At 44.3% G+C, this 27,733-nt stretch overlaps 1 protein-coding gene across 2 annotated transcripts; it reads right to left on the reverse strand.

Moving 5' to 3' along the window:
* Positions 1 to 16,575: 16,575 nt before the first annotated feature.
* Positions 16,576 to 26,199, reverse strand: Ndufs5 (NADH:ubiquinone oxidoreductase subunit S5). Of its 2 annotated transcripts, none has more exons than XM_004665194.2 (3): positions 26,042 to 26,199; positions 21,254 to 21,471; positions 16,576 to 16,789 (listed from the first exon to the last, which is right to left on the reverse strand). In XM_004665194.2, exons 2-3 carry the CDS (start codon positions 21,467 to 21,469, stop codon positions 16,685 to 16,687), a joined length of 321 nt encoding a protein of 106 aa, XP_004665251.2. In that variant the 5' UTR covers positions 21,470 to 21,471; positions 26,042 to 26,199; the 3' UTR covers positions 16,576 to 16,684. The 2 variants fall into 2 exon arrangements, with proteins under 2 accessions (XP_004665251.2, XP_045006382.1); XM_045150447.1 differs by lacking the exon at positions 26,042 to 26,199 and adding an exon at positions 25,878 to 26,030.
* Between the last annotated feature and the right edge of the window lie 1,534 nt (positions 26,200 to 27,733).

Consider the following 27,733-nt stretch of genomic DNA (forward strand, 5'->3'; position numbering starts at 1 on the left):
CTTTTCTTTCCTCCTCCTCCTCCTTCTTCTGAAATTTATTTATTTTTTTGAGAGCAACAGAGAGAGAGAGAAAGAGACAGATAGATAGACAGAGAGAGAGAGAGAGAATGGGCATGCCAGGGCCTCCAGCCACTGCAAACTCCAGATGCATGCGCCCCCTTGTGCATCTGACTAACGTGGATCCTGGGGAATCGAGCCTCGAACCAGGATTCTTAGGCTTCACAGGCAAGCGCTTAACTGCTAAGCCATCTTTTTAGCCCCTTCTTCTTTTTTAAATTTTTGTTTGAAAAATAAAGTTGTAAACTTTTTTTTTTTTTTTGTTTTGTTTTGTTTTTCGAGGCAGGGTCTCACTCTGGCTCAGGCTGACCTGGAATTCACTATTTAGTCTCAGGGTGGCCTTGAACTCACGGCGATCCTCCTACCTCTGCCTCCCGAGTGCAAGTTGTAAACTTTTTATTACAAATAAAAAATAAAGTTATTTAAAATCTCAACTTGGGGGCTGGAGAGATGGCTTAAGGCACTTACTTGTGAAGCCAAAGGACCCAGGTTTGATTCTGGGGTGGAAAGAATATAAGAGCTAAAGGAAGGGTACACAAAATGACCTCACAGTGCCTGACACTACCTACACAAGACCATCATAATAGGAGGAAATGATCATGGTATCAAAATAAAAGAGAGACTGATTGAGAGGGGAAGGGGATATGATGGTGAGTGGAGTTTCAAAGGGGAAAATGGAGGAAGGGAGGGAATTACCATGGGGTATTGTTTACAATTATGGAAGTTGTCAATAAAATAAATAAATAAATAGACTAATTGCGGGAGGGGGTGATATGAAGGGAGTGGATTTCTGAGGGGAAAGTGGAGGAGGGGAGAGAATTTATCATGGTTTATTGTATAATTATGGAAGTTGTCAACAACGACAAAAAAAAGAAACAGGGCTGGAGAGATGGCATAGCGGTTAAGCGCTTGCCTGTGAAGCCTATGGACCCCGGTTCGAGGCTCGGTTCCCCAGGTCCCACGTTAGCTAGATGCACAAGGGGGCGCACGCATCTGGAGTTTGTTTGCAGTGGCTGGAAGCCCTGGTGCGCCCATTCTCTCTCTCACTCTCTATCTGCCTCTTTCTCTCTCTGTCACTCTCAAATAATCAAATAAATAAATAAAAATCTTAAAAAAAAAAAAAAAGAAACAGCTGAATGTATGGCATCCGCTTTTAATCCTAGCACTCAGGAGGTAGAAGTAAGAAGACTGCTGAGTTTGAGGTCACTCTGAGACTACATAGTGAATTGCAGTTCAGCCTGGGCTACAACCTCTCTCTCTCTCTCTGCTTCTTTCTTTCTCAAATAGGAAATTAAAAATACATAAATAAAAGAGTCAAGTGGCCACATCTGTAATCTCCATCACTCAGGAGGCTAAGGCAGAAAATTGACAGCTTAAGGCCAGTCTGGGCTACACAGTAAGACCTTGTCTGGAAAAAAAAGAAAATCTTTCTCTCTCTCTGTCTGTTGCTCTCAAATAAATAAATATAATTGAACAAAAAAATTTTTTAAATGGGGCTGGAGAGATGGCTTAGCAGTTAAGTGCTTACCTGTGAAGCCTAAGGACTCTGGTTCAAGGCTCTATTCCCCAAGACCCACGTTAGCCAGATGCACAAGGGGGCGCATGCGTCTGGAGTTCATTTGCAGTGGCTAGAGGCCCTGGCACACCCATTCTCTCTATCTGCCTCTCTCTCTCTCTCTCTTTCTGTGTCTGTTGCTCTTAAATAAATAAAAATGAACAAAACAAATTAAAAAGAAACAATAAGTGAATGTAATCCAATAATTTTTTTAAATTTTTTGTTTATTTTATCATTTATTTAAGAGTGACAGAGAGAGAAAGAGGCAGATATATAGAAAGAGAGAATGGGTGCGCCAGGGCCTTCAGTCACTGCAAACTCCAGACATGTGTGCCCCCTTGTGCATCAGGGTAACGTGGGTTCTGAGGAATTAAGCCTGGAGTGGGGGTCCTTAGGCTTCACAGGCAAGCGCTTAACCGCTAAGCCATCTCTCCAGCACCAGTAAAAAATTTTTATTTTTTTTGTTTTTCAAGATAGGATCTCACACTAACCCAGGCTGACCTGGAATTCACTATTCTCAGGGTGGCCTGAAACCCTCAACAATCCTCCTACCTCTGGTTCCCTAGTAATGGGATTAAAGGTATGTGCCACCATGCTTGGCTTAAGAAAAAATTAATTTATGTGTGTATGTGTGTGAGAGAGAGAGAGAGAAAGAGGCAGATAGAGAGAAAATGGGCGTGCCAGAGTCTCTTACCACTGCCAATGAAATGCAGATGCATGCGCCACCTTGTGCATCTGGTTTATGTGGGTTCTGGGGAATTGAACCTGGGTCCTTTGACATTGCAGGCAAGCACTTTAACAGCTAAGCCATCTCTCCAGCCCTACAGTACATTTTTTAAAGCCATACCTCTGAGAAGTGACAGAGGACAGCTCAGCACTGAACTATCTCAATCATACTTTCCATGGCTCAGGGTCCATTGAGGAATAGGAAGCAGGAAGAATGTAAGATCCAAAGGAAGGGTAGGACTCCTTGCAACGTGCTCCTCCAGACACAAAATGGCCTGGATGTCCATGACCTCACAGTACCTGACATGACCTACAAAAGCCCATCATAATAGGAGGAAAAGATGATGATATCAAAATAAAAGAGAGACTGATTGAGAGGGAAGGTGATATGATGGAAAATGGAGTTTCAAAGGGCAAAGTGGGGGGAGGGAGGGCATTACCATAGGATATTATTTACAATTATGGAAGCTGTCAATTAAAAAAAGCCATACTTGGGCTGGAGAGATGGTTTAGCGGTTAAGCGCTTGCCTGTGAAGCCTAAGGACCCCGGTTCGAGGCTCGGTTCCCCAGGTCCCACGTTAGCCAGATGCACAAGGGGGCGCACGCGTCTGGAGTTCGTTTGCAGAGGCTGGAAGCCCTGGCGCGTCCATTCTCTCTCTCTTCCTCTATCTGTCTTTCTCTCTGTGTCTGTCGCTCTCAAATAAATAAATAAAAAATTTAAAAAAAAAAAAGCCATACCTGCTTCCAGGGATGGTTTTCTTTTCTTTTCTTTTCTTCTTTATTTATTTATTTATTTTTTTTTTTTTGGTTTTTTGAGGTAGGGTCTCACTCTGGCTCAGGCTGACCTGGAATTCACTATGTAGTCTCAGGGTGGCCTCGAACTCTCGGCGATCCTCCTACCTCTGCCTCCCGAGTGCTGGGATTAAAGGCGTGCGCCATCACACCCTCACACCCGGCTTTTAAGTCTCTCTTTTATTTTGATGTCATCATCTTTTCCTCCTATTATGATGGTCTTGTGTAGGTAGCATCAGGCACTGTAAGGTCATGGATATCCAGGCCATTTTGTGTCTGGGGGGAGCACGTTGGAAGGAGTCCTACCTTTCCTTTGGCTCTTACATTCTTTCCACCACCTCTTCCGCAATAGACCCTGAGCCTTGGAAGGTGTGATAGAGATATTGCAGTGCTGAGCACTCCGGTCACTTTTTTCTAGCACCATGATGCCTTCTGAGTCATCCCAAGGTCATTGCCATCTGAAAAGAGAAGGTTCTCTACCAAAAGTGAGAGTAGCATTAATATAAGAGTATGAACATAAAGATAAGTGTTTACTGGGCTGTTTGATAAGCATAGTGTATACATTTAGCCAGAGAGCAGCAGATGTTATACCCCTAGGGCTTATAGCTGCCCCTGTTTTAAGTTTTCAGTATCAGGGATGTGTTCCCTCCCATGGAGCGGGCCTCCAGTCCAATTAGAGGGCAGTTAGTTTCCACCATGACAGATGTGCCACTCTTGCACCCATTGGCTCATTTGGCCTGGCTGGCCAAATATAAGGCTTGTAGTGTCCACTGTTGAGTATCTTCACTGGTGATTTCTCTCTCTCCCATTGAACTGCATGCAGAATGGCTTCTTCCAGCTTTCTGTCAGCTGGTCTACATGGAGGAGGTTATCAGCTCAGTTCCAGCAGGATTTCTCAGTGGCCTTGCAGCCCAAGTATGTGAAGTCTTCACCACGAGGGTCTTACCATCTATACCTGGTGGGAAATCAAGGGCCTGGCAATAGCCTATAATGTTTATTAAAATCTTTTTTACCTTATTGTTATTTTCAGAGTTTACTTCAGACATTATATAGATAGATCATGCCTTTAAAATCCTCTTTGCTATGGCTGGAGCGATTGCTCAGTGGTTAAAGGCACTTGCTTGCAAAGTTGGCTGTTTAAGGTTTATCCAAAGTCAACAGTTCCTTAACCCTTTGCTCATACAATGTACTACTTGTTCACATATTACTGGTTTTTGTCTGTTTAATAAAATGCCAATGAGACCCAGGTGTGGTGGTGCACACCTTTAATCCTAGCACTTGGGAGGCAGAGGTAGGAGGATCACTATGAGTTTGAGGTCACCCTGAGACTACACAATGAATTCTAGATCAGCCTGGGTTAGAGCGAGGCCTTACCTTAAAAAAAAAAAAGACAATGCCAGTGAGTGCCTGTATGCAGAAGGGAGGAAGACACAGCCACAGGCACATCGGGATACCAGTGACAGCAGATGCGGCAGGTTTACTAATGGCTTAACCTCATCTCTTCACTTTCTTTTTTCCTCAGACTTCTTCTAGAGGTAGCTAGCCCACTCCTGGGCTGGGTGTACCAGGAGTTAGCTCTCTCACTTCTCAAGCTCTGCTCCTAGAAGCAGCTTGCTCACTTCTGGATAGGAAAGTTCCAGAGGGTAGTGTTTCCTATATTCAGGGCTATGTCCCCCAAACAGACCATCTGGCTTTATGTGGGTACTGGGGAATCAAATCTGGGTCTACAGGCTTGGCAAGCAAGTAGCTTTGATCTGCTGAGCCATTTCCCCAGCTCCTCTGATACTTTTTTCTATGTTCTATGAATTACATTAAATTTTCAGAATTTTTGATTCATCTATATATATTGCATACATCTGCTCATATGGCCTTCTTAGTATTTGCTTTTGATATGACGTTACTCATGATTATTTTTGTTTTGTTTTGTTTTGTAGTAGGCCTCATTTGAGCCAAAGCTGCAGTCCAAGGGTGGCCTTGGACTCACAGTAATCCTCCTACCTCTGCCTCCCAAGTGCTGGGAATTAAAGGCGTGAGCCACCAGGCCCAGTTCCCCAGACCTTTTTATTGCCTTTTTTTCAAGGCAGAGTCTCAATTGAGCCCAGGCTTACCCGAAATTTACTCTGTAACTCCAGGCTGGCCTCGAACTCACAGTGATCAACCTACCTTACCCTCTTGAATACTGGGACTAAAGGCATGGGGCCACCGTAACTGGCTATTGAAAAATTAAGAAAAATATTTATTTTTATTTATTTATTAGAGACAGAAAAAGGGAGAGAAATAGAGAGGGGAGATAGAGTGAGAATGGGCATGCCAGGACCTGCAGCCACTGCAAATGAACTCCAGATGCATGCACTACCATGTGTATCTGGCTTACGTGGGACCTGGAGAATTGAATCTGGGTCCCTGGACTTCGCAGGCAAGTGCCTTAACCATGAAGCCATCTCTCCAGCCTCTATTGACAATTTTCATACATGGATTAAAGAAGATTTAAAATTTTTTTTTTATTTGAGAGCAACAAACTGAAAGAGAAAGTGGCAGATTGGTAAGAGAATGGTTGTGCCAGGGCATCCAGCCACTACAAATGAACTCCAGATGCATGCACCCCCTTGTGCATCTGTTTTATGTAGGATCTGGGGAATTAAGCCTTGAATTGGGGTCCTTAGGCTTCACAGGCAAGCACTTAACCACTAAGCCATCTCTTCAGCCCAACATAATGGATTTTGATCATGATCCCTTCCCATTCATTACCTTTTCTTTCCCTTTGCCTTATCTTCCTTTTCATGAAATTCTTATTTCCAGCTAGTTGCTCCTCTACTTTGCTGCCTTCTTTTCTTCCTCCATCATCCATGATGACATATTTTTAAAAATATTTATTTGTTTATTTGAGAGAATGGGCATGCCAGTGCCTCCAGCCACTGCAAAGAAACTCCAGATGCATGTGCCGCCTTGTACATTTGGCTTACATGGGTCCTGGGGAATTGAACCTGGGTCTTTAGGCTTTGCTGGCAAATGCCTTAACCACTAAGTCATTTCCCCAGCCCCATGATGACACATTGATTGGCCTAATATGATACAGGTCTTGTGCAGGTAATGAAAGTCCCTATAAGGACATCAATGCTATAGCTACTTCATGTCCAGAAGATAGTGTATCAAAACACACCTCCCAACCCTCTGGTTCTTATATTCTTTTTTTTTTTTTTAATTTTTTTTTTTTTGTTCTTTTATTTATTTATTTGAGAGCGACAGACACAGGGAGAAAGACAGATAAAGGGAGAGAGAGAGAATGGGCATGCCAGGGCTTCCAGCCTCTGCAAACGAACTCCAGACGCGTGCACCCCCTTGTGCATCTGGCTAACGTGGGACCTGGGGAACCGAGCCTTGAACCGGGGTCCTTAGGCTTCACAGGCGAGCGCTTAACCGCTAAGCCATCTCTCCAGCCCTCTTATATTCTTTTCACCCCCTTTCACAAAGCTCCCTGAGCCTTGGAGGACACAACAGAGGTGTCTCATCTAGTGCTGAACAAACAAGTCACTTATTTTCCACACTTTCATAAGTTTTTAGTTTTTCAAGTAGTCACTGTCATCCTGACATATCATTTCAGTTTTTCTTTTTTTTTGAGGTAGGGCCCCACTCTAGTCCAGGCTGACCTGGAATTCACTATGTAGACTCAGGGTGGCCTTGAACTCATGATGATCCTCCTGCCTGTGCCTCCTGAGTGCTGGGACTAAAGGCATGTACCACCACACCCGGCTCTTAGAATATTCTTTTTCTTCTCCTTCTGTGATTCCGTGACATCAATGTTAGATTACATGTTCTAGTCCTCCATGTCCCTGATTCTTTACTTTTCAGTCTGTTTCCTTTGCTGTTCAAATTGGATAGTTTCTAGGGTCCTTTCTTCAAATTCACTTTTTCTTATCTTCTCCATTCTGTTGTTCAGCTGATTCACTGAGCTTTGATTTTTAAAGTGTAAGTATGTATGTAACACTGTAGCATACAGAAGTCATTGGACAACCTCAAGGTCTATGTGCTCTTCTTCCGTCTTCCTTAAGACACTGTCTCTTGCCATTGCAAATGAATGCCAGTCTAGCTGGCCCATGAGCTTATGATTTTCCTGCCACAAGGTTCCACTCTCATGGGCACAATGGGACCTGCCCCATTTTGTGTCTAGCTGTACATGGGGGCTGGGGAATCAAATTTGGGCCAGTAGGCTTTTCAAGCAAATGCATTTACTGCTGAGACATCTCCCTCACTCCCTGAGTAAAATTTATTTTTTAAACTTTTGTTTATTTTTATTTATTTATTTGAGAGCAACAGGCAGAAAGAGAGAAAGAATGGACACACCAGGGCCTTCAGCCACTGCAAACGAACTCCAGATGCATGTGCCATCTTGTGCATCTGGCTTACGTGGGCTAGGGAATTTAGCCTTGAACTGGGGTCCTTAGGCTTCACAGGCAAACACTTAACTGCTAAGTCATGTTTCCACCCCTTAAATTTTGACTATTGTAATTTGGGGATCTTAAATTTCCATTTGGAACCAGGCATGTTGTCTCATGCCTATAATTCCAGCACTCAGGAAGCTGAGCCAGCATTTGCTACATTTTGAGTTCCAGGGCAGCCTTCACTACAGAATGAGCTCCCATCTCAAAAAAGAAAAACATCAAAAAACTTTCCAGCCAGGTGTGGTGGCGCACGCCTTTAATCTCAGCACTTGGGGGGGGGGCGGCGGGCGGCAGAGATAGGAGGGATGCTATGAGTTCCAGGCCTGTCTGGCTAAATGTATACACTATGCTCACCAAACTGCCCAGTAAGTATTTCTCTTAATGTTCATACCCATACATATATATTTTTTTCTTTTTTTAATTAACAACTTCCATGATTATAATACCCTCCCTCTTCCCACTTACCCTTTTGAAACTCTACTCTCCATCATACCTCCTCCTCATCTCAATGTCTCTCTTTTACTTTTGATGTCTTGACCTTTTCCTCCTCTTATGATAGTCTTATGCAGGTAGTGTCAGGCATTGTGAGGTCATGGATATCCAGGCCATTTTGTGTCTGGAGGGAGCATGTTCTATGGAGTCCTGCCCTTCCTTTGGCTTGCAGTGTCCACTGTTGAGTATCTTCACTGGTGATTTCTCTTTATCCCATTGAACTACATGCAGAATGGCTTCTTCTAGCTTTCTGTGAGCTGGTCTATATGGAGGAGGTTATCAGCTCAGTTCCAGCAGGATTTCTCAGTGGCCTTGCAGCCCGAGTATGTGGAGTCTTCAGCAATAGGGTCTTACCATCTATTCCTGGTGGGAAACCAAAGGCCTCAGCAATGGCCTGTAATGATTTGGGGCATCAGGGACCTCCCTGGCCAACAACTCACTGGAAGATATCTCGTCCCTGGCACTGAAAATTTTCTAGCAACAATCTACGACTCCCGAGTGTTCCATTGTCCAGAAAAGTAGGATTACATATGATTTATTTATATCCTCTTAGACATACCCATATATTAGTGCTACTCTCACTTTTGGTAGAGAACCTTCTCTTTTCAGATGGCAGTGACCTTGGGATGACTCAGAAGGCATCATTGTGCTAGAAAGACGTGACTGGAGTGCTCAGCACTGCAATATCTCTATCACACCTTCCAAGGCTCAGGGTCTATTGCGGAAGAGGTGGTGGAAAGAATGTAAGAGCCAAAGGAAGGGTAGGACTCCTTCCAACGTGCTCCCTCCAGACACAAAATGGCCTAGATATCCATGACCTCACTGTGCCTGACACTACCTACACAAGATCATCATAATAGGAGGAAAAGATGATGACATCAAAATAAAAGAGAGACTGATTGAGAGGGTTAGGGGATGATGTTGGGCTCTGACAGGCCCAGGCGTGAGGCCTAGTGGAACTTCCTGAGCTTAGCTAAAGTTTGGCCATCTGTCCCTGGTCAGCTAGGACTCAGCAAGATGCCTAATGGCTTCTGGCCTGCCACCTCCGCATGGCAATTGTAATTACCATTTCAATAGTTACAGTTTACTATTGGCCCTTACCTCTTCCCCCATCCTAAAATCCCTGCCTTCGTCCCCAACATGATATAGGCAACTGCTCATAGCAATAAAGCAAGTTGTTTCTGTGAGTTCCTGCATCGAAAAGACTCCCAACTCAGTGTGGTTTTTCGCCGGTGGCCAGGAGAGGTCTGGGTCCTCGACGCTTATCATCCACCTCAACCCCTAGGGAGGAACCAGCAGGCCTGGTCCTTCCCTCAGCACTACCTACCTGCCCGGGAAGGAGCCCGGCAGGATATGATAGAGAATGGAGTTTCAAAGGCAAAAGTGGGGGGAGGAAGGGCATTAACATGGTATATTGCTTACAATCATGGAAGTTGTTTAAAAAAAAAAAAAAGAGCTGGGCATGGTGGCGCACACCTTTAATCCCAGCACTTGGGAGGCAGAGGTAGGATTGCCATGAGTTCGAGGCCAGCCTGAGACTACATAGTGAATTCCAGGTCAGCCTGGGCTAGAGTGAGACCCTACCTCAGAAAACAAAATACAACAAAAAAAGCTAGGCCTGATTCCCCAGTACCCACATAAACAAATGAACAGAGTGGTACATGCATCTGTAGTTTGTTTGCAGCAGTTAAAGGCCCTAGCCTGTCTGTCTGCAAATAAGTAAATATTTTAAGATTAAAATTTTTTTTTATAAATTTTATTTGAGACCAACGAAGAGGCAGAGAGAAAGAGAGAATAGGTGCAGGACCTCCAGTCACTGCAAATGAATTCTAGATGCATATGGCTTATGTGGGTCCTGGGGAAATGAGCCTCGAACTGGTGTCCTTGGGCTTCACAAGCAAGCGCTTAACTGCTAAGTCATCTCTCCAGCTCATAAATAAATATTTTAAAAAATACTGGAGGCCGGCAGGCCTGGAGTCAGCGTGGCTGTGGGGAGGGAGGAGCAGTGCTCACGTAAGGCAAAGTTAAAGATGCATTTTACATGGGTGAATTCAGACTGAATGGAGAAAAATTATGGAAGAAAAACAGAATGGTGAAAATAGGAGATACTTCAGATCTTCTCAATGGAGAGAACAAAGAGGCAGGAATAGAGGCAGTGAGGTGGGTTCTCCTGATAGAAGTCCCTGAAGAAAAGGCTGAGAGTGAAAAATACCATGTAGTAGAAAAGTTTTAAGTTGCCTAAGAACAGTATGTCTAAGTAAATAGATGCTTCTTAGCCATGAAATTGCTTTCTAGTTGTGGAAGGAAGGCAGGGCAAACATAAACAAAGACATTTTTACTAAAATAAAATTCTCTCATTAAAAAAAGAAACTTAAGCTGGGCGTGGTGGCGCACGCCTTTAATCCCAGCACTCGGGAGGCAGAGGTAGGAGGATTGCCGTGAGTTCAAGGCCACCCTGAGACTACTGAGTGAATTCCAGGTCGGCCTGGGCTAGAGTGAGACCCTACCTCAAAAAAAACCAAAAAAAAAAAAAAAAAAAGAAACTTAAGAGCCGGGCATGGTGGTGCACGCCTTTAATCCCAGCACTCGGGAAGCAGAGGTAGGAGGATTGACGTGAGTTTGAGGCTACCCTGAGACTCCATAGTGAATTCCAGGTCAGCCTGAGCTAGAGTGAGACCCTACCTTGGGGAAAAAAAAAAAAAAAAAAAAGAAACTTTAGTGGATAGAGAGATGGCTTAGCGATTAAAGCATTTGCCTGCAAAGCGAAAGGACCTTGGTTCAATTCCCCAGGACCCATGGAAGCCAGATGCACAAGGTAGCACATGCATCTGGAGTTCATTTGCAGTGGCTGAAGGCCCTGGTGTGCCCATTCCGTCTCTCTCTCTGTCCCCGTGTCTTTCTCTCTCAATAAATAAACAGCCAGGTATAGTGGTACACACCTTTAATCCTAGCACTTGGAAGGCAGAGGTAGGAGGATCACTATGAGTTCGAGGCCACCTTGAAACTACATAGTGAATTCCAGGTCAGCCTGGGCTAGAGTGAGACCCTACCTCAGAAAACAAACAAACAAAAAAATACTTGAAAGATTTATGTATAAACACACACACATATACTTTTTTGTTTTGTTTTTAGAGATGGTCTCACTCTAGCCCAAACTGAGCTGGAATTTACTATGTATTTCCAGGCTGGACTTGAATTTACCGCTATCCTCCTATCTGCCTCCTGGGTACTGGGATTAAAGGCATGTGCCACCACACTCATCTTTTATTTCTGTGTGTGTATATGTGATGCATGTGTATGATGGGCACAGGGGGTATTTGCAGTCATATGAGAATATGGGTTGTGGCATACATATAGAGGTCAGAAAAATGACTACCTAGGTGTTGATCTTTCAACCTTACTTGAGACACAGTTGTATACACCAGGCTAACTGGCTTTCAAGCTTCCAGGGATTCTCGTCTCCTCTTCCCACTCACCATAGGCACAGAGATTACAGATGTGTACTTCCAAGTAAGTCCAGCTTTACATAGGTCATGGAGAGCTAAAGTTAGGACTTCATGTTTATGCAGGAGCTTTATCCACTAAATCCATTCTACCCCCCTTCAAAAGACACTTCTTTTTTTTAAATTTTTTTGTTTTATCTTTATTTATTTATTTGACAGCAACAGACAGACAGAGAGAAAGAGGCAGATAGACAGAGAACAGGAACGCCAGGGCCTCCAACCACTGCAAACAAACTCCAGACACATGTATTCCCTTGTGCATCTGGCTAACGTGGGACCTGGGGAATCGAGCCTTGTACCAGGGTACTTTGGCTTCACAGGCAAATGCTTAACCGGTAAGCCATCTCTCCAGCACAAGACACTTTTTTTTTTTTTTTTGGTTTTTAGATGTAGGGTCTTGCTCTAGCTGAGGCTGACCTGGAATTCACTATGGAGTCTTAGGGTGGCCTCAAACTCACAGCAATCCTACTTCTGCCTCCTGAGTGCTGGGATTAAAGGCTCAAGGAACAATGGGATTCCTACCCTGTAGATAAATGAGTGACAGACACCCTTTACAAGACTGCCTCATTCTCCTCCTTATGGCCCACACCTCTGTATCAGAACCTGTCATCTCCAGGAAGTGTTGCTCACAGCAAATACTGAAAATGACACAAGAAAGGCTGTCATTGGCCTTAAAGGATTCTGCTACATCTTTGCAAAAATGGTCTCTTTCTCAGCAATGGTAACTCTGCCTTAGCACATACTGTTCTGAGCAGTTACAATTTAAAATAAAAATCCCTTCTCACCTCAAGAAAGAGCTAGTATATTTCCCCTCCATTTCCAGCACCTTCCTAGCACTATGTTCTTTTATCAATAATTTTAGATTGACTTTTTTGTTGGTTTATTTTATTTCTTATTTTTTTCAAGGTAGGGTCTCACTCTAGCCCAGGTCAACCTAGAATACATATAACACTACGTATTCCCAGGCTGGTCTGGACTCACAACAATCTTACCTTAGCTTTCCAAGTGCTAGGATTAGAGGTGTGTGCCACAATGTCTGGCAATAAAAATACTGTAAGAAAGCTGAAGAAATGGCTCAGCAGTTAAGGTACTTGCCAGCAAAGCCTAATGACCTGGGTTTGATTTCCCAAGACCCATGTAAAGCCAGATGCACAATGTGTCTGCAGTTCCATTTGCAGCTGCTGGTTGCCCTGGCATGCACATTCTGTTTTTCTTCTATCTCCCTGATTGCAAACAAATAAATAAAAATGGGTTAGAGAGATGGCTTATGGTTAAGGCACTTGCCTGCAAAGCTCAAGGACCCAGGTTTGACTGCCCAGTACCCACATAAACTAGATGCATAAGGTGGTACACACGATTGGAGTTTGCATGCAGCGGCTGGAGGCTCAGGCACACCCATTCTTTCTCTAGCTTGCTCTCTCAAATAAAAAAAACCACAACCTCTCACTGAACATTCATATCTATGTGTGTGTGTATGTATGTATGTGTGTGTGTGTGTATGTGTATACACACACACACACACATATATGTATGTATATATATTTGTTTTGTTTTCTAAGGTAGGGGCTCACTATGGCCCAGGCTGACCTGGAATTTACTATGTAGTCTTAGGGTGGCCTCGAACTCACAGCGATCCTCCTACTTCTGCCTCCCAAATGCTGGGATTAAAGGCATACACTACCATGCCTGGCTTTCATACCCTTATATTAATGCTATTCTCACTTTTGGTAGAGAATCAGCTATTTTCAGATGGCAGTGACCTTGGGATGACTCAGAAGGCATCATGGTGCTGGAAAGAAGTGACCAGAATGCTCAGTACTATAACATCTCTATCACATCTTCCAAGGCTCAGGGTCTAATGAGGAGGAGGTGGTGAAAAGAATGTAAGAGCCAAAGGAAGGATAGGACTCCTTACAATGTGCTCCTCCAGACAGAAAATGATCTGGATATCCATGACCTCACAGTGTCTGACACTACCTATGTAAGACCATCATAAGAGGAGGAAAAGATCATGACATCAAAATAAAAGAGAGAGCTGGGTGTGACATCAAAATAAAAGAAAGACTGATTGAGATGGGGAGGGGATATGATGGAGAGTGGAGTTTCAAAGGGGAAAGTGGGGAGGGAGGGTATTACCATGGGATATTTTTTATAATCATGGAAGTTGTTAATAAAAATTTGAAATAAAAATAAAAAAACCCACACCCACTAGGTGGCATAAGCATCTGGAGTTCAATGGCAATGGCTGATGCCCTAGCATGCTAATTCTCTACCTCTCTTCTGTTTCTCTCGTTCTTAAAAAAAAACGACTGATTTACCTATTCTGTTTATGATACTAACTTGAGTTTTAACATCTGTTATTTTCTACATTGATCACAGATATAGCATCCATGCATTTTTTTCTTTCTTTTTAAATATTTTTCTTGAGAGTTGGACATGCCAGGGCCTCTTGCTACTGCAAATGAACTCCAGATATATATGCCACTTTGTGTCTCCAACTTTATGTGGAAACTGGGGAAGTGAACCCAGGCCAGGAGGCTTTACAAGCAAGTACCTTTAGCACATGATTTTCTATATTCCATTGTTTTGTAATTTTCAGGGTATAATTTTCTTTTTCTTTTCTTTTTTATTTTTTTAATATATTTTTAAAAATTTTTACTTTATTTATTTGAGAGTGACAGACAGAGAGAAAGACAGATAGAGGGAGAGAGAGAGAATGGGCGCGCCAGGGCTTCCAGCCTCTGCAAACGAACTCCAGACGCGTGCGCCCCCTTGTGCATCTGGCTAACGTGGGACCTGGGGAACCGAGCCTCGAACTGGGGTCCTTAGGCTTCACAGGCAAGCGCTTAACCACTAAGCCATCTCTCCAGCCCTCTTTTTATTTTTTTGACAGGATCTTAATATCTCAGGCTGGACTTGAACTCTTCTAGATCCTTCTGTATCAACCCTCCTAGCATTGGGATTACAGGTTTGCCTAAAAATATGTAGCCTGAGCTGGGTGGTGCACGCCTTTAATCTCAGCACTTGGGAGGCAGAGGTAAGAGGATAGCTGTGAGTTCAAGGCCAGTCTGAGAATACACAGTGAATTCCCGGACAGCCTGGGCTTAAGTGAAACCCTAACTTGAAAGAAACAAGAAACAAAACACTCTCTCTCTCTCTCTATATATATATATATATATACATATATATATATATATGAAGAGAGAGAGAGAGAGAGAGAGAGCGAGCGAGCGTGAGCAAGCTTGGCTTACGCTTCTTTTACTAATTTTTTTTTTTCCCCTGAGATAGGGTCTAGCTCTAGCCTAGTCTGACCTGAAAATCACTATGTAGTCTCAGGGTAGCGTCGAACTCAGGGCCATCCTCCTACCACTACCTCCCTAGTACTGGGATTAAAGGTGTGTGCCACCACATCTGACGTAAGTGTGAATTTTTTTTTTTTTTTTTGAGGTAGGGTCTCACTCTGGTCCAGGCTGACCTGGAATTAACTCTGTAGTCTCAGGGTGGCCTTGAACTCATGGCAATCCTCCTACCTCTGCCTCCCGAGTGCTGGGATTAAAGGCGTGCGCCACCACGCCTGGCATAAGTGTGAATTTTTTAAAACAGTATTTTATTTACTTGAGGTAGAGGCAGATAGACAGAGAGAGATAAAGAATGGGCATACCAGGGCCTTTAGCCACTGCAAACCTGGGTCCTGGGGAATCAAGTCTTAAACTGGGGTACTTAGGCTTCACAGGCAAGCACTTAACCGCTGAGCCATCTCTCCAGCCCTATTTATTTCTTTTAAAGGGCTAGAAAGATGGCTTAGCAGTTAAGGTGCTTACCTGCAAAGCCTAAGAACCCAGGTTCGATTCCCCATGATCCATGTAAGCCAGATGCACAAAGTGGCTAATGTATCTAGAGTTTGTTTGAAAAGTACAAAAAAAAACCAAACAACAAAAACCCAAAAACAAAAAAAAGGCTAGAGATGGCTTAGTGATTAAGGTGTTTGTCTGCAAAGCCAAAGGACAATTCCCCAGGACCCATGTAAGCCAGATGGCATAAGGCGGCACATGTGTCTGGAGTTTGCAGCAGTTGAAGGCCCTGGCACGTCCATTCTCTGTCTCTTTCTCTCAAATACATAAATTAAAAAAAAATTTTTTTTAACTTTTTTTTATTGTTTATTCTTATTTGAGTGCGACAGAAAGAGAAAGAGGCAGAGAGGAGAGAGAGAGAATAGACGCGCCAGGGCCTCCAGCCACTGCAAACAAACTCCAGATGCGTGCGCCCCTGTGTACATCTGGCTAACGTGGGTCCTGGGGAATCGAGCCTCAAACCAGGGTCCTTAGGCTTCATAGGCAAGTGCTTAACCGCTAGCCATCTCTACAGCCCATAAATAAATTTTTTAAAAAACAGAGCAAGTTTGAGGAGTCCAGCTTGAGCAATAAGACCCTGGCTCAATGTAAATGATTGGTTAAAAGAAAAAACTGGGGGGGAGGGGAGGGAGGGAATTAACATGGGATTTTTTTTTATAATCATGGAAAATGCTAATAAAAATTAAAAAAAAAACTGAAAAACACACAATATTGTTATTTAAAAATATGGCCCACGGGCTGGCGAGATGACTCAGTGGTTAAGAGTGCTTACAGTGCAAGCATGAGGGCCTGAAGCTAAGCTCAAATCTCTACGGCCCATGTACACAGCTGGACAGGACCATGTGCATGCCTATAACCCCAGTCCTACACAGGGGAGCAGAGACCAGGGAATCATTTGGGCTCGTGAAAAGCAGTAAGCTCTCGTATCACCAAGAGACTTGGCTCAAAATGAGAAAGGGTGGATGTGTGATGGAGTGAGACACCAGACATTCTGCTCTGGCCATCACAGGCAACCATGTGGGGCACTGCAAGGGCATATAAATGCATATATATATATATATCACCACACACACACACACACACACACACACACACTCTCTCTCTCTCTCTCCATAAGCCAAAAAAATCACAAAATATGGCCCAAGAGAAAATAGAACAAATAGGATGGAGTAATCCTTTATTTTTACATACTTTAATGACGAGGTTTTCATGAAGCAATCTTCCCAGTGGAAAATGGAGAATGAGAAAAGCAGTCACCATCAGCTGCTCTCAGGGCCGTGCCTCCCCCTTGCCCAAGTGGTGAGGTGGAGGGGTGTACTTGCCCTCCTTCATCAGCTTATTCCGCTGCCTCTTGATAGCTTCCATGCGCCTCATCTGTCAGAGAAAAACTTCACTTAAGTCGAGGGAATAGGCACCAGGAAGTGATGAGGATGGGAGAGAGAGCTAGATTTTGGTTTCACAACTAAACTCTGTAATACTTTTCTTCTAAGAGGTTCCATAAGATGAAATTTAACTCCTTTTTTTCTTTTCCCACAATGGAGATTGAATCCAGGGCCTTACACATGCAAGGCAAATGCTACATCTCTGAGCTATGCCCTCAATCCTAAAGTTCACCTTTAAAGAACTTGAGGCAGGGCATGGTGGTGCATGCTTTTAATCCCAGCACTTGAGAGACTGAGGTAGAAGGATGGCTGTGAGTTGGAGGCGAGCCTGGAGCTACAGTTCCATGACATCCTGGGCTAGAGTAAGGCCTTACCTTGAAAACAAACAAAAAACAATCCCAGAACATGAGTAAAATCCAGGTGCTGGGCTGGAGAGATGACTCAGTGGTTAAAGGCCCTAGACCCTTTGAATGCCAAGTTCCCAGATAAAGCCAGATGTATAAAGTGATACATACATTTGGAGCTTACAGTGGCTAGAGGCCCTGACATGCTCATAATCTTTTTTTTTTTAATTTCTTGTTTATTTTTATTTATTTATTTTATTTATTTGAGATGACAGACCAAGAGATAAAGGCAGAGAGAGAGAAAGAGAGCGAGCATGGACACACCAGGTCCTCCAGCCACTGCAAATGCACTCCAGATGCGTGTGCCCCCTTGTGCATCTGGCTAACGTTGGGTCCTGAGGAATCGAGCCTTGAACCGGGGTCCTTACACTTCACAGGCAAGTGCTTAACCACTAAGCCATCTCTCCAGCCCTCATACTCTATCTCTTTTTCAAATAAAAAAAAAATCTAGCCGGGCGTGGTGGCGCACACCTTTAATCCCAGCACTCGGGAGGCAGAGGTAGGAGGACTGCCGTGAGTTAGAGGCCACCCTGAGACTCCATAGTGAACTCCAGGACAGCCTGGGCTAGAGTGAGACCCTACCTCAAAAAAAAAGTCTACAGCCAGGCGTGGTGGTGCACGCCTTTAATCCCAGCACTCAGGAGCAGAGGTAGGCAGATCACCATGAGTTTGAGGCCACCCTGAGACTACACAATGAATTCAAGGTCAGTTTGGGCTAGCATGCCTATGACAAGACAGGAGGCAGAGACAGGACATAGAACAACGTCAGAAGCTCACCACCAGCTGGCCCAATAAAGCAGTGGTAAAAATGAGACTGCCTCAAGCAAGGTGGAAGGCTAAGACCAACACCCAAGTTGTCCTGTGACTTCCACATTCATGCTATAGTATGCACACATGTATATGTACACACATTCGTGTACACACACACACACACACACACAGAGTAGTGTGCTAGGAATGGTGGTACTGCTAGATGCTGCTAGGCATCTGTAAACCCAGAATCTAGGAGGTTAAGACTGGAGAATGGAAAGTTTAAGGCCAGCCTGTTGCCCCTCACTTCACCTCACTCCAGATAGGGTTTCACTTTGGGCCAAGCTGACCTGGAATTCACTATGTAGTCCCAAGATGGCCTTGAAGCTGGGTGTGGTGGCACATGCTTTTAATCCCAGCACTTGGGAGGCAGAGGTAGGAGGATTGCCATGAGTTCAAGGCCACTCTGAGACTACACAGTGAATTCCAGGTCAGCCTGGGCTACAGTTAGATTCTACCTTGAAAAAGAAAAAGGGAAAAAAAAAAAACCCAAGATGGCCTCCAAATCAAGGTAAGACTCTGCCACTTGAGTGCTGGGATTAAAGGTGTGCATCACCATGCCTGGTCCTATTTTTGTTGTTGTTTGTTTTGGTTTTTCAAGGTAGGGTCTCATTCTAGCTCAGGATGACCTGGAATTTACCATGTAGGCTCAGGGTGACCTCCAACTCACTGTGTTCCTCTTACCTCTGACTCTCAAGTGTTGGGATTAAAGGACTGCACCACCACACCTGGCCTGTTGTGTGTGTGTTTTTTTTTGTGTATGTGTGTGCACACCAGTGTCTCTTGCCAATGCAAATGAATGTCAGATGTTTATGCCACTTTTTGCGTCTAGTTTTACAGGCTTTGCAAGTAAATGCCTTTAATCACTAAGTCATCAATCACCCCAGCCCCAAGCCCATGTTTTTTGCTATACAGGTCTGGCTGGTCTGGTAGTTATCATGTAGCCTGGGTCTGCCCTCAGCCTCTCAGTGGTATGCTTATAATACCAGCACTTTGGAGGTAGAGTCTGGCGGTTTGGAAGTTCAAGACTATTTAGGGACACAGCAAGGCCAACCTGGGCTACAAAAGATTTTGTCTGTCTCAAAAAGAAAATAAATGAGCAGGGTATGGTGGTGCATGCCTTTAATACCAATACTCAAGAGGTACAGGCACGAAGATCACTGTGAGTTCCAGGCCAGCCTAGAACTACAGAGTGAATTCCAGGTTAGCCTGGGCTACAGCAGAGACCCTACGGGGCAGGGGGGAGGCATGTGGTGGACATCATTTAATCCTAGCGCTCAGGAGGCAGAGGTAGGATGATCACTGTGAGTTGAAAGCCACCTGAGACTACGTAGTGAATTCTTGCTCAGCCTTGGCTAGAGCGAGACCCTACCTTGAAAAACCAAAAATAAATAAATAAATAAATAAATAAATAAATGAAAAAGGAGGGTTGGAAAGATATCCCAGCAGTAAATGATGTGAGTTTGATTCCCCCCAACCCGCATAAAGCCAGACACACAAATTGGTTTATGCATCTGGAGTTCATTAGTAGTAGCAGGAGGGTCTGGTGCACCCATTCTCTCCTCACATATAAATAGACAAAAATATATTTAAAAAAACAAAAACAAAAACAAAAACAAAAGCCAGGCATGGTAGATTACGCTTTTCTTTTTTTCTTTTACCAGGTAGGGTTTTGCTCTAGCCCAGGCTGACCTGGAATTCATTGTGTAGTCTGAGGCTAACCTTGAACTCACAGCAATCCTCTTACCTCTGTTTCTCCAGTGGTGGGATTAAAGGCGTGCACCATCATGCCCGGCTGGCATAGGCTTTTAATCCCAGCACTTTAGAGGCAGAGGTAGGAAGATTGCCTTGAGTGTGAGGCCACCCTGAGACTACACAGTGAATTTTAGTCAGCCTGGGCTAGAGGGAGACCCTTCCTTGAAAATCCAACTAATAGTAATAATAATAATAATAATAATAATAATAATAATAATAATAATAAAAAAGACATGCACCACAACACCTAACTGAAATACAAAATTTCTATTCATTATTATTGGAGCATGTGTGCACACACACACCCCTACACACACAAAAAAAGCAAAAAGGATGGCCCAAACCCAAAAATTTAAGAGAGAATAGAGCCTAATATGCCATCTGATTCACTCAACTCTGAAGGAGAAGGGTATGATGCTGCTAAGATCTTTTTTCTCTTCAACAATCTCAATGCCTCTATCCTCTTCAGTGGGTACATAGATCTAGATTGTTATGTCACATTCACTGTAATATATCTGCCAGGTTTAACCTCTTCTCTCCAATGAAGGTTCAGAAAGGTAGCTGACATTCTTTATACACCAATGAAAAATAAGACTTTTATAAAAGCTTGGAGTGGTGGTGCACACCTTTAATACCAGCACTTGGGAGGCAAAGGTAGGAGGATTGCCGTGTGAGTTGGCGGCCACCTTGAGACTACATAGTCAATTCTAGGTCAGCCTGGACTAGAGTGAGAACCTACCTTGAAAAACCAAAATGAAAAAAGACACAAAATAAAAATAAAATATGAACACACATGCAATTTCTAAGTTGGTGGCTATAGCAAGGTGAAATGGTATGAAAAATTTGGGGGATGAAAAACATAAGGAAAACTGGGCTCTCCTCAGCTTTGAAGGCACATGAACTTCCTTGTCTTAGTACCTAACAAAAGAAGGTATTATTTCACCACAAAAATTATGCCAACTCCAAAAAAAAAAAAAAAGCCAATTCATTTTGAGCAAGCCACTGCCCAGTGACCAGTGATATACATTTCAGGGGCCTGGGGATGTAGCCAGTTGGCAGAGTGCTTGCCAAGCACACAGAAAACCTGGAGTTCAATCCCAGCAATGAGTGTGGTGGCACATTAATCTTAGCACTTGAGAGGTACAGGCAAGAGGATCAGAAATTCAAGGACATCCTTGGCTACATAATGAGTTTGAGGCCATTCTGGGACATATGAGACCTTGTTTCAAACCAAAAAGTATTTCCAGTACCAATAAACAAGACAGTAACTGGTTGGGCATGGTGACACATGCCTTTAATCCCTACACTCGGGAGGCAGAGGCAGGAGGATTACTGTGAGTTTAAGGACACCCTGAAACTATATAGTGAATTCCATGTCAACCTGGGCTAGGGTGAAACACTATCTTGAAAAACCAAAATCAAAAAAAAAAAGTAACTGAAGTATGTGTGTGTGACATTCAACACCCATCTCCATTCCATTTCCTCACCGTTTTGAATCGAAGCAAACATTCTGTGAGATCATCATACTCTAGCTTACACTCTTTCTTAGCCCGGGTACCGCCAATCCCATGTGCACATTCTATCCATTCTTTTTCAAAAGCATGGCATCGGGAAGGAATCTTGTAGGGCTGTTCAGAACTTTGGATTGTGAAGTGCTTATCTAGGCTAATGCCCAGCCTCTTCTGCACGTCAATGAAAGGCATGGCTGCAATGGAAAATAAAGACAGTAAGAATGCAACAGGGCAGTAAGCAAAGGAGACATCCCTGAGAATAAAACAAGACAGTTAATTGTGATAAGCCCTATAGAAAGTCCTATTCTCCCAATCATCAAACTTTGTAATTAAACAGGTTCTCCCAGTTTACTAGAGATCAGTAATTTGGGGCTTTCATAAAACTCAAGGACAAGTGAACCAGAACTAAGAACAATGTATATTGATAAGGTTATTTATTTATGACAGAAAGGAGCAGAGAGAGACAGAAAGAGAGAGAACAGGCGCACCAGGCCTCCAGCCACTGCAAATGAACTCCAGAGACATGTGCCACTTTTTGCACCTGGCTTTACGTGGGTACTGAGGGATCAAAGCTGGGTCCTTTGGCTTTGCTGACAAGTGCCTTAACTGCTAAGTCATCTCTCCAGCCCTGATAAGGACTTTTAAAAATATTTCATTTATTTGCAAACATAAAGGAATGGAGAGAGGGAGAAAGAATGGGTGTGCCAAGGTCTGTTGCCACTGCAATAAACTCCAGAAGCACACATTACTTTGCTTATCTAGCTTCACACAGCACTGGGGAATTGAACTCTGGCTTGTCAGGCTTTGCAAGCAAGCATCTTTGACCACTGAGCAATCTCTCTCCAGCAGTCAAGGTGTTTGCCTGCAAAGCCTAAGAATCCAGGCTTGATTCTCCAGTACCCATGTAAGCCACATGCACAAGGTGGCACATGCGTCTGGGGTTCATATGCAGTGGCTGGAGGCCCTGGCATGCCCATTCTCTTCTGCCTGTCTCTCTCAAATAAAAAAGAAAAAACTATCTTTTGACTAAAGGAACCCAATTCTCTAAAGTGGGCTTGAAGAAAACGACCCATAGAAGTGCTTTGTTCATCACAGTAATTAACTGTTTACTTACATGTCTTTCTTACTAGACAATGATGCTTTAAGAGGAGGGACAGAGCTCAATAATGCTAAGAAACAAACTCCAAACAACATAAACATAAAACAATAAAGAAATAGGTAAATGAGGCTGGAGAGATGGCTTAGCAGTTAAGGCATTTGCCTGTGAAGCCTAAGGCCAATTCCCCAGTACCCACGTAACCCAGATGCACAAGGTGGCACACATTCATATGGAGTTCATTTGCAATGGCTAGAGGCCCTCGTGTGTCAATTCTCTCTCTCTCTCAAATTATTAAAATATTTTAAAAATTCTAAAAATATTCTTTTTTAAGAAAAAGAATAGGTATGGCGGTTAAGGCATTTGCCTGCAAAGCCAAAGGACCCAGGTTCGATTCTCCAGGACCCACAGAAGCCAGATGTACAAAGGGCACATGAACCTATAGTTCATTTGCAGTGGCTACAGGCCTGGTGTGCCCATTTTCTCTCTGTCTGTCTGGTTTCTCTTTCTCTCTGCTTGCAAATAAATAAATAAATACTTAAATAAAAAAAAGAATAGGTAAGTCGGGCGTGGTGGCACATGCCTTTAATCCCAGCACGCAAGAGTCAGAGGTAGAAGGATTGCTGTGAGTTCAAGGCTACCCTGAGACTACATAGTGAATTCCAGGTCAGCCTGAACTAGAAGTGAAACCCTACCTTGAAAAACGAAAAAAAAAAAAAAAGAATAGGTAAATGCTGATAACAGCCACTGAGAAAAAATATACAGGGCAAATTCATAATAATTTCAGAGAAAGACTACAAAAGAAAAACTTAAGAAAACTGAAAAGGAGGGCTGGAGAGATGGCTCAGCAGTTAAGGCATTTGCCTTCAGAGCCTAATGATCTGAGTTTGATTCCCTGGTACTCATGTAAAGCCAGATGCACAAAGTGGCACATGTATCTGGAGTCTGAAGTAGCTGGAGGCCCTGGTGTGCCCATTCCCTCTGTCTTTGTTCTATCTCTCTTGGCTTGCAAATATTAAAAAAAAAAAAAAGTAAAAAACTGAAAAGGGGCCAGGCATGGTGGTGCACGCCTTTAATCCCAGCACTCGAGAGGCAGAGGTAGGAGAATCGCCTTGAGTTCGAAGCTGGAATTAAAAGCATGCGCCACCATGCCTGGCTTAAATTTCACTTTTGTAAAAAAAAAAAAAAAATATATATATATATATATATGTATGTATGTATGTATGTATGTATGTATGTATGTATGTATATATGTGTATATATATATATTGGTTTTTCATAGCAGGGTCTCACTCTAGTTCAGGTTGACCTGGAACTCACTATGTAGTCTCAGGGTGGCCTTGAACTCATGGTGATCCTCCTACCTATGCCTCCCGAGTACAGAGGTTAGAGGCGTGCACCACCATGCCCGGTATAAAAAATAGGCCAAATGAACCAACAGGTGCAATAGTGGCATGTCTGCTATGGGATAAAACCAACCACTCACTAACTGGACTGGAGGCCCGCTACACAGCACATGCCTGATACTGAACACCTATGATGGGGAGGTCACGAGCCCTAAGGCTGTAAGGCCTGCTGGTGTCTAGTAAAACACATATATTATGTTCACCAAACTGCCCAGTACAAAATCTCTCTTAACATCCATACCAACATATTAATGCTACTCTCACTTTTAATTTTTTTTGTTTATTTTTATTTATTTATTTGAGAGCAACAGACAGAGATAGAACGAGGCTGGGAGGGGGAGAGGGGGAGGGAGAGAGAGAGTATGAGCGAGCACGCACCAGGGCTTCTAGCCACTGCAAATGAACTCCAGACGAGTGTGCTCCCTTGTGCATCTGGCTAATGTAGGTCCTGGGAAATCGAGCCTCGAACTGGGATCCTTAGACTTCACAGGCAAGCGCTTAACCGCTAAGCCATCTCTCCAGCCCTATTCTCACTTAAAAACATTTTTTTTTAAAACTTATTTGAGAGACAGAGAAGAGGGAGGGAGAGAGAGAAAATGGGTATTCCAGGGCCTCCAGCCATTGGAAATAAACTCCATATGTGTGTGCCCCTTATGCATCTGACTTACGTGGGACCTGGAGAGTTGAACCTAGGTCCGTTGGCTTTGCCAGCAAGCGCCTGAACCGCTAAGCCATCTCTCCAGTCCTACTCTCACTTTTGGTTAGAGAACCTCCTCTTTTCAGATGGCAGTAACCTCTGGCATGACTCAAAAGTCACCCTGGTGCTGAGAAGATATGACAGAGGAGTGCTCAGCACTGAAACATCTCTTATCACATTTTCCAAGGCTCAGGGTCCATTGTGGAAGAAGTGGCAAAAAGAATGTAAGAGCCAAAGGAAGACAAAGGCTGCTTACAATGCAATCGAACAGACATAAAATGGCCTGGATATCCATGACCTTGCAATGCCTCTTACAACCTACACAAGACTCTCATAATAGGAGGAAAAGATGATGACATCAAAATAAAAGAGAGACTAATGGAAAGGGGGAGGGGACATGATGGAGTGGACTTGTGAAGGGAAAAGGGAAGAGAATTATCATGGTTTAGTGTCTATAATTATGTAAGTTGTCAAAAAAAAAAAAAAAAGACGCTGGGCATGATGGCTTAGGCCTTTAATCCTAGCACTTGGGAGGCAGAGGTAGGAGGATCTCTGTGAGTTTGAGGCTACCCCAAGACTCTGTAGTGAATTCCAGGTCAGCTTGGGCTAGAGTGAAACTTTACACTGCAAAACAAAAACAAACAAACAAAATTTACGTAATTGCAAGAAGAGAAAGACAATGTGCATATCAGGGCCTCCAGCTGCTGCAAGTGACCTCCAGATGCCTGGGACACATAGTTCATCTGACTTTTACATGGGTACTGGGTAAGTGAACCCGCGTGGTTAGGCTTTGCAGACAAGCACCTTAACCACTGAGTCATCTCTCCAGCCCTTTTAAAGGATTCTTCCTAATCTTGCAGTCATTTTCTGAGAGGGAGGAAGGCGGTAGCTCATTGTAGGAACTAGAGAGCCACGCTGGGAACCCTCTATGGAAGTAACCTGGGTGGGGTTCGGAGGAAGCCCCCAGAAACTTGCAAATGTCTCAGATATCTAAGAGTTCACCAGTGCGCTGGAGAGACTGCTTAGTAGTTAAGGCACTTGCCTTCAAAGCCTAAGAACCGGGTTGTATTCCCCAGTACCCACGCAAAGCCAGATACACAAGGTGGCACGTACATCTGGAGTTTGCAGTGGCTGGAGGCCGTGGTGTGCCTATTTTCTCTCTCAAATAAATAGACAGAATATTAAAAAGAGTTCGCCTTGTGAAGATCAGCGGGCAGAGCGTCCCCGCGGGGCCATAGGGGTTACCGCTGGAGGTGCTGGGTGTATCTGAGGACAGGTAGGAAGAGTGGCGGAGAAGGAGGCCTACATCCCGCAGACACTTCAAGTGCCCGGATAAAAGAGCGTGGGTGTCAGGCCAAGCCCCAAAGCCAAAGCCTGAGTACAGCAGAAAGCTAACTTAACCTGGAGTGAGTGAAGGGAGGTGCGGGGACGGCGGCCCGTGAAGGCCGAGCGCACACCCACGGTTGGAGCCTGGGAGGAAGGGCCACTTCAATCAAGCAGGAGGAAACGTGTCAAGGACACCTCAGAGGGAAGCTCCTGAAGTGCCGCATAGAAACATTCCCTACCGTGGGCCTGCAGTGCCCTTGTCTCCTCCTGGACGCAGCTTCGCGACAAACCGGCTTGAAGACCGAGCAGACGTATTGCCGAAAAGGACGCCTGCCGCAAAGGACGACCGTCGCGCGACGTTTGCAGCGCGGCGCCGGGAGCCGACCTCGTTATCGTGTCGCCCCAGAAAGCGCCGTAACGTCGCCTCGGCCTGAGTCTGCGCGGCCGCCGGCGTGAGCGAGCGAGGTCTCGCGCTCTCTGGTGGGGGAACGGCCTGGCCCGGCCACCCGCGAGCTGCTTTGCCTCCTCCGGCCCTGGTCGCCCGGAGCCGTTGCTCCGTGAACCCGGGCGCGTGAGAGCAAGGTCCGGCGATGGCGTTTCTGTGCGAGCCTGGAATGTCTCCGGTCCGCACTGGGGCTCAGTTTCCCCTTCAGTTAAAGCATATAACCGCCATAGAGTTGCTATAGGGCCCGAGTTACATAAGCCCCCCAGCCTGTGCTGCTACGAGGAAGAAAGTTCTGAGCAAGTCCCAGATCTTTATGAGAGGCGCGGCGGCACACACTGGTAATCCCAGCACTGCGGGACAGAGGCAGTGTTCACGGCCAGTGTAGGTAACAATGAATTCAAGGCCAGCCCGAACTGGAAGTGAAGACCTTGTCTCAAACGACAAACTCAAAACGTTTGTCGGGCGTGGTGGCGCACGCCTTTAATCTCAGCCCCAGGGAAGCAGAGGTAGGAGGATCTCTGAGTTCGAGTACAGCCTGGGACTACAGAGTGAGCTCCAGATCAGCCTGAGTGAGACTCTACCTCGGGGAGAAAAAGAAAAAAGTTTACTGATAGATTACCATGTCCTGACTCCTTTGTATCAGATTCTCTTAAGTGCTGTGTGTAGTGATGCAGGGTGAGGGTTGTATGGTGTCAAATGTTTTTGTAATGATACTGAAGGAGTGTGGAAAGAAAAAAAAAATTTTTTTTTCGAGGTAGCGTCTCATGCTGACCTGGAATTCACTCTGTAGTCTCAGTGTCCTCAAACTCTTGGCGATCCTCCTACCTCTGCCTCGAATGCTGGGATTGAAGGCATGAGCCACCATGCTCAGCAATCTTTTTTTTTTTTTTTTAATTTGTAAAAATATTTATTAGAGATGCAGAGGAGAGAGAATGGGTGCGCTAGGGCTTCTAGCCACTGCAAATGAACTCCAGACGCATGTACCATCTGGCTTACTTGGGACCTGGAGAATCAAACCTGGGTACTTAGGCTTCACAGGCATGGGCCTTAACCGCTAAGCCATATTTCCAGCCTATTCTCTTCTCATTCTTTAAAACATGTAAACATAACATGTATCACTATGTAGCCCAGGTTGGCCCTGATTTCTCTTGTTGTTTTTTTTTTAATTTTTTTATTTTTATTTATTTATTTATTTATTTTGGTTTTTCGAGATAGGGTCTCATTCTAGCTCAGGCTGACCTGGAATTCACTCTGTATTCTCAGGGTGGCCTTGAACTCACTGTGATCCTCCTTCCTCTGCCTCCTTAGTGCTGGGATTAAAGGCGTGCACCACCACGCCCAGCGGCCCTGATTTCTCAATGCATTGCATGGGATTACAGACATATTCCAATTTGACATTTATCAGTGCACAAATTGTGAAATTTCCCATTTTATTTATTTATTTTGGTTTTTCGAGGTAGGGCTTCACTACAGCTCAGGCTAACCT

Source organism: Jaculus jaculus, chromosome 5 (genome assembly GCF_020740685.1).
Source record: "Jaculus jaculus isolate mJacJac1 chromosome 5, mJacJac1.mat.Y.cur, whole genome shotgun sequence".
Lineage (NCBI taxonomy): Eukaryota > Metazoa > Chordata > Mammalia > Rodentia > Dipodidae > Jaculus > Jaculus jaculus.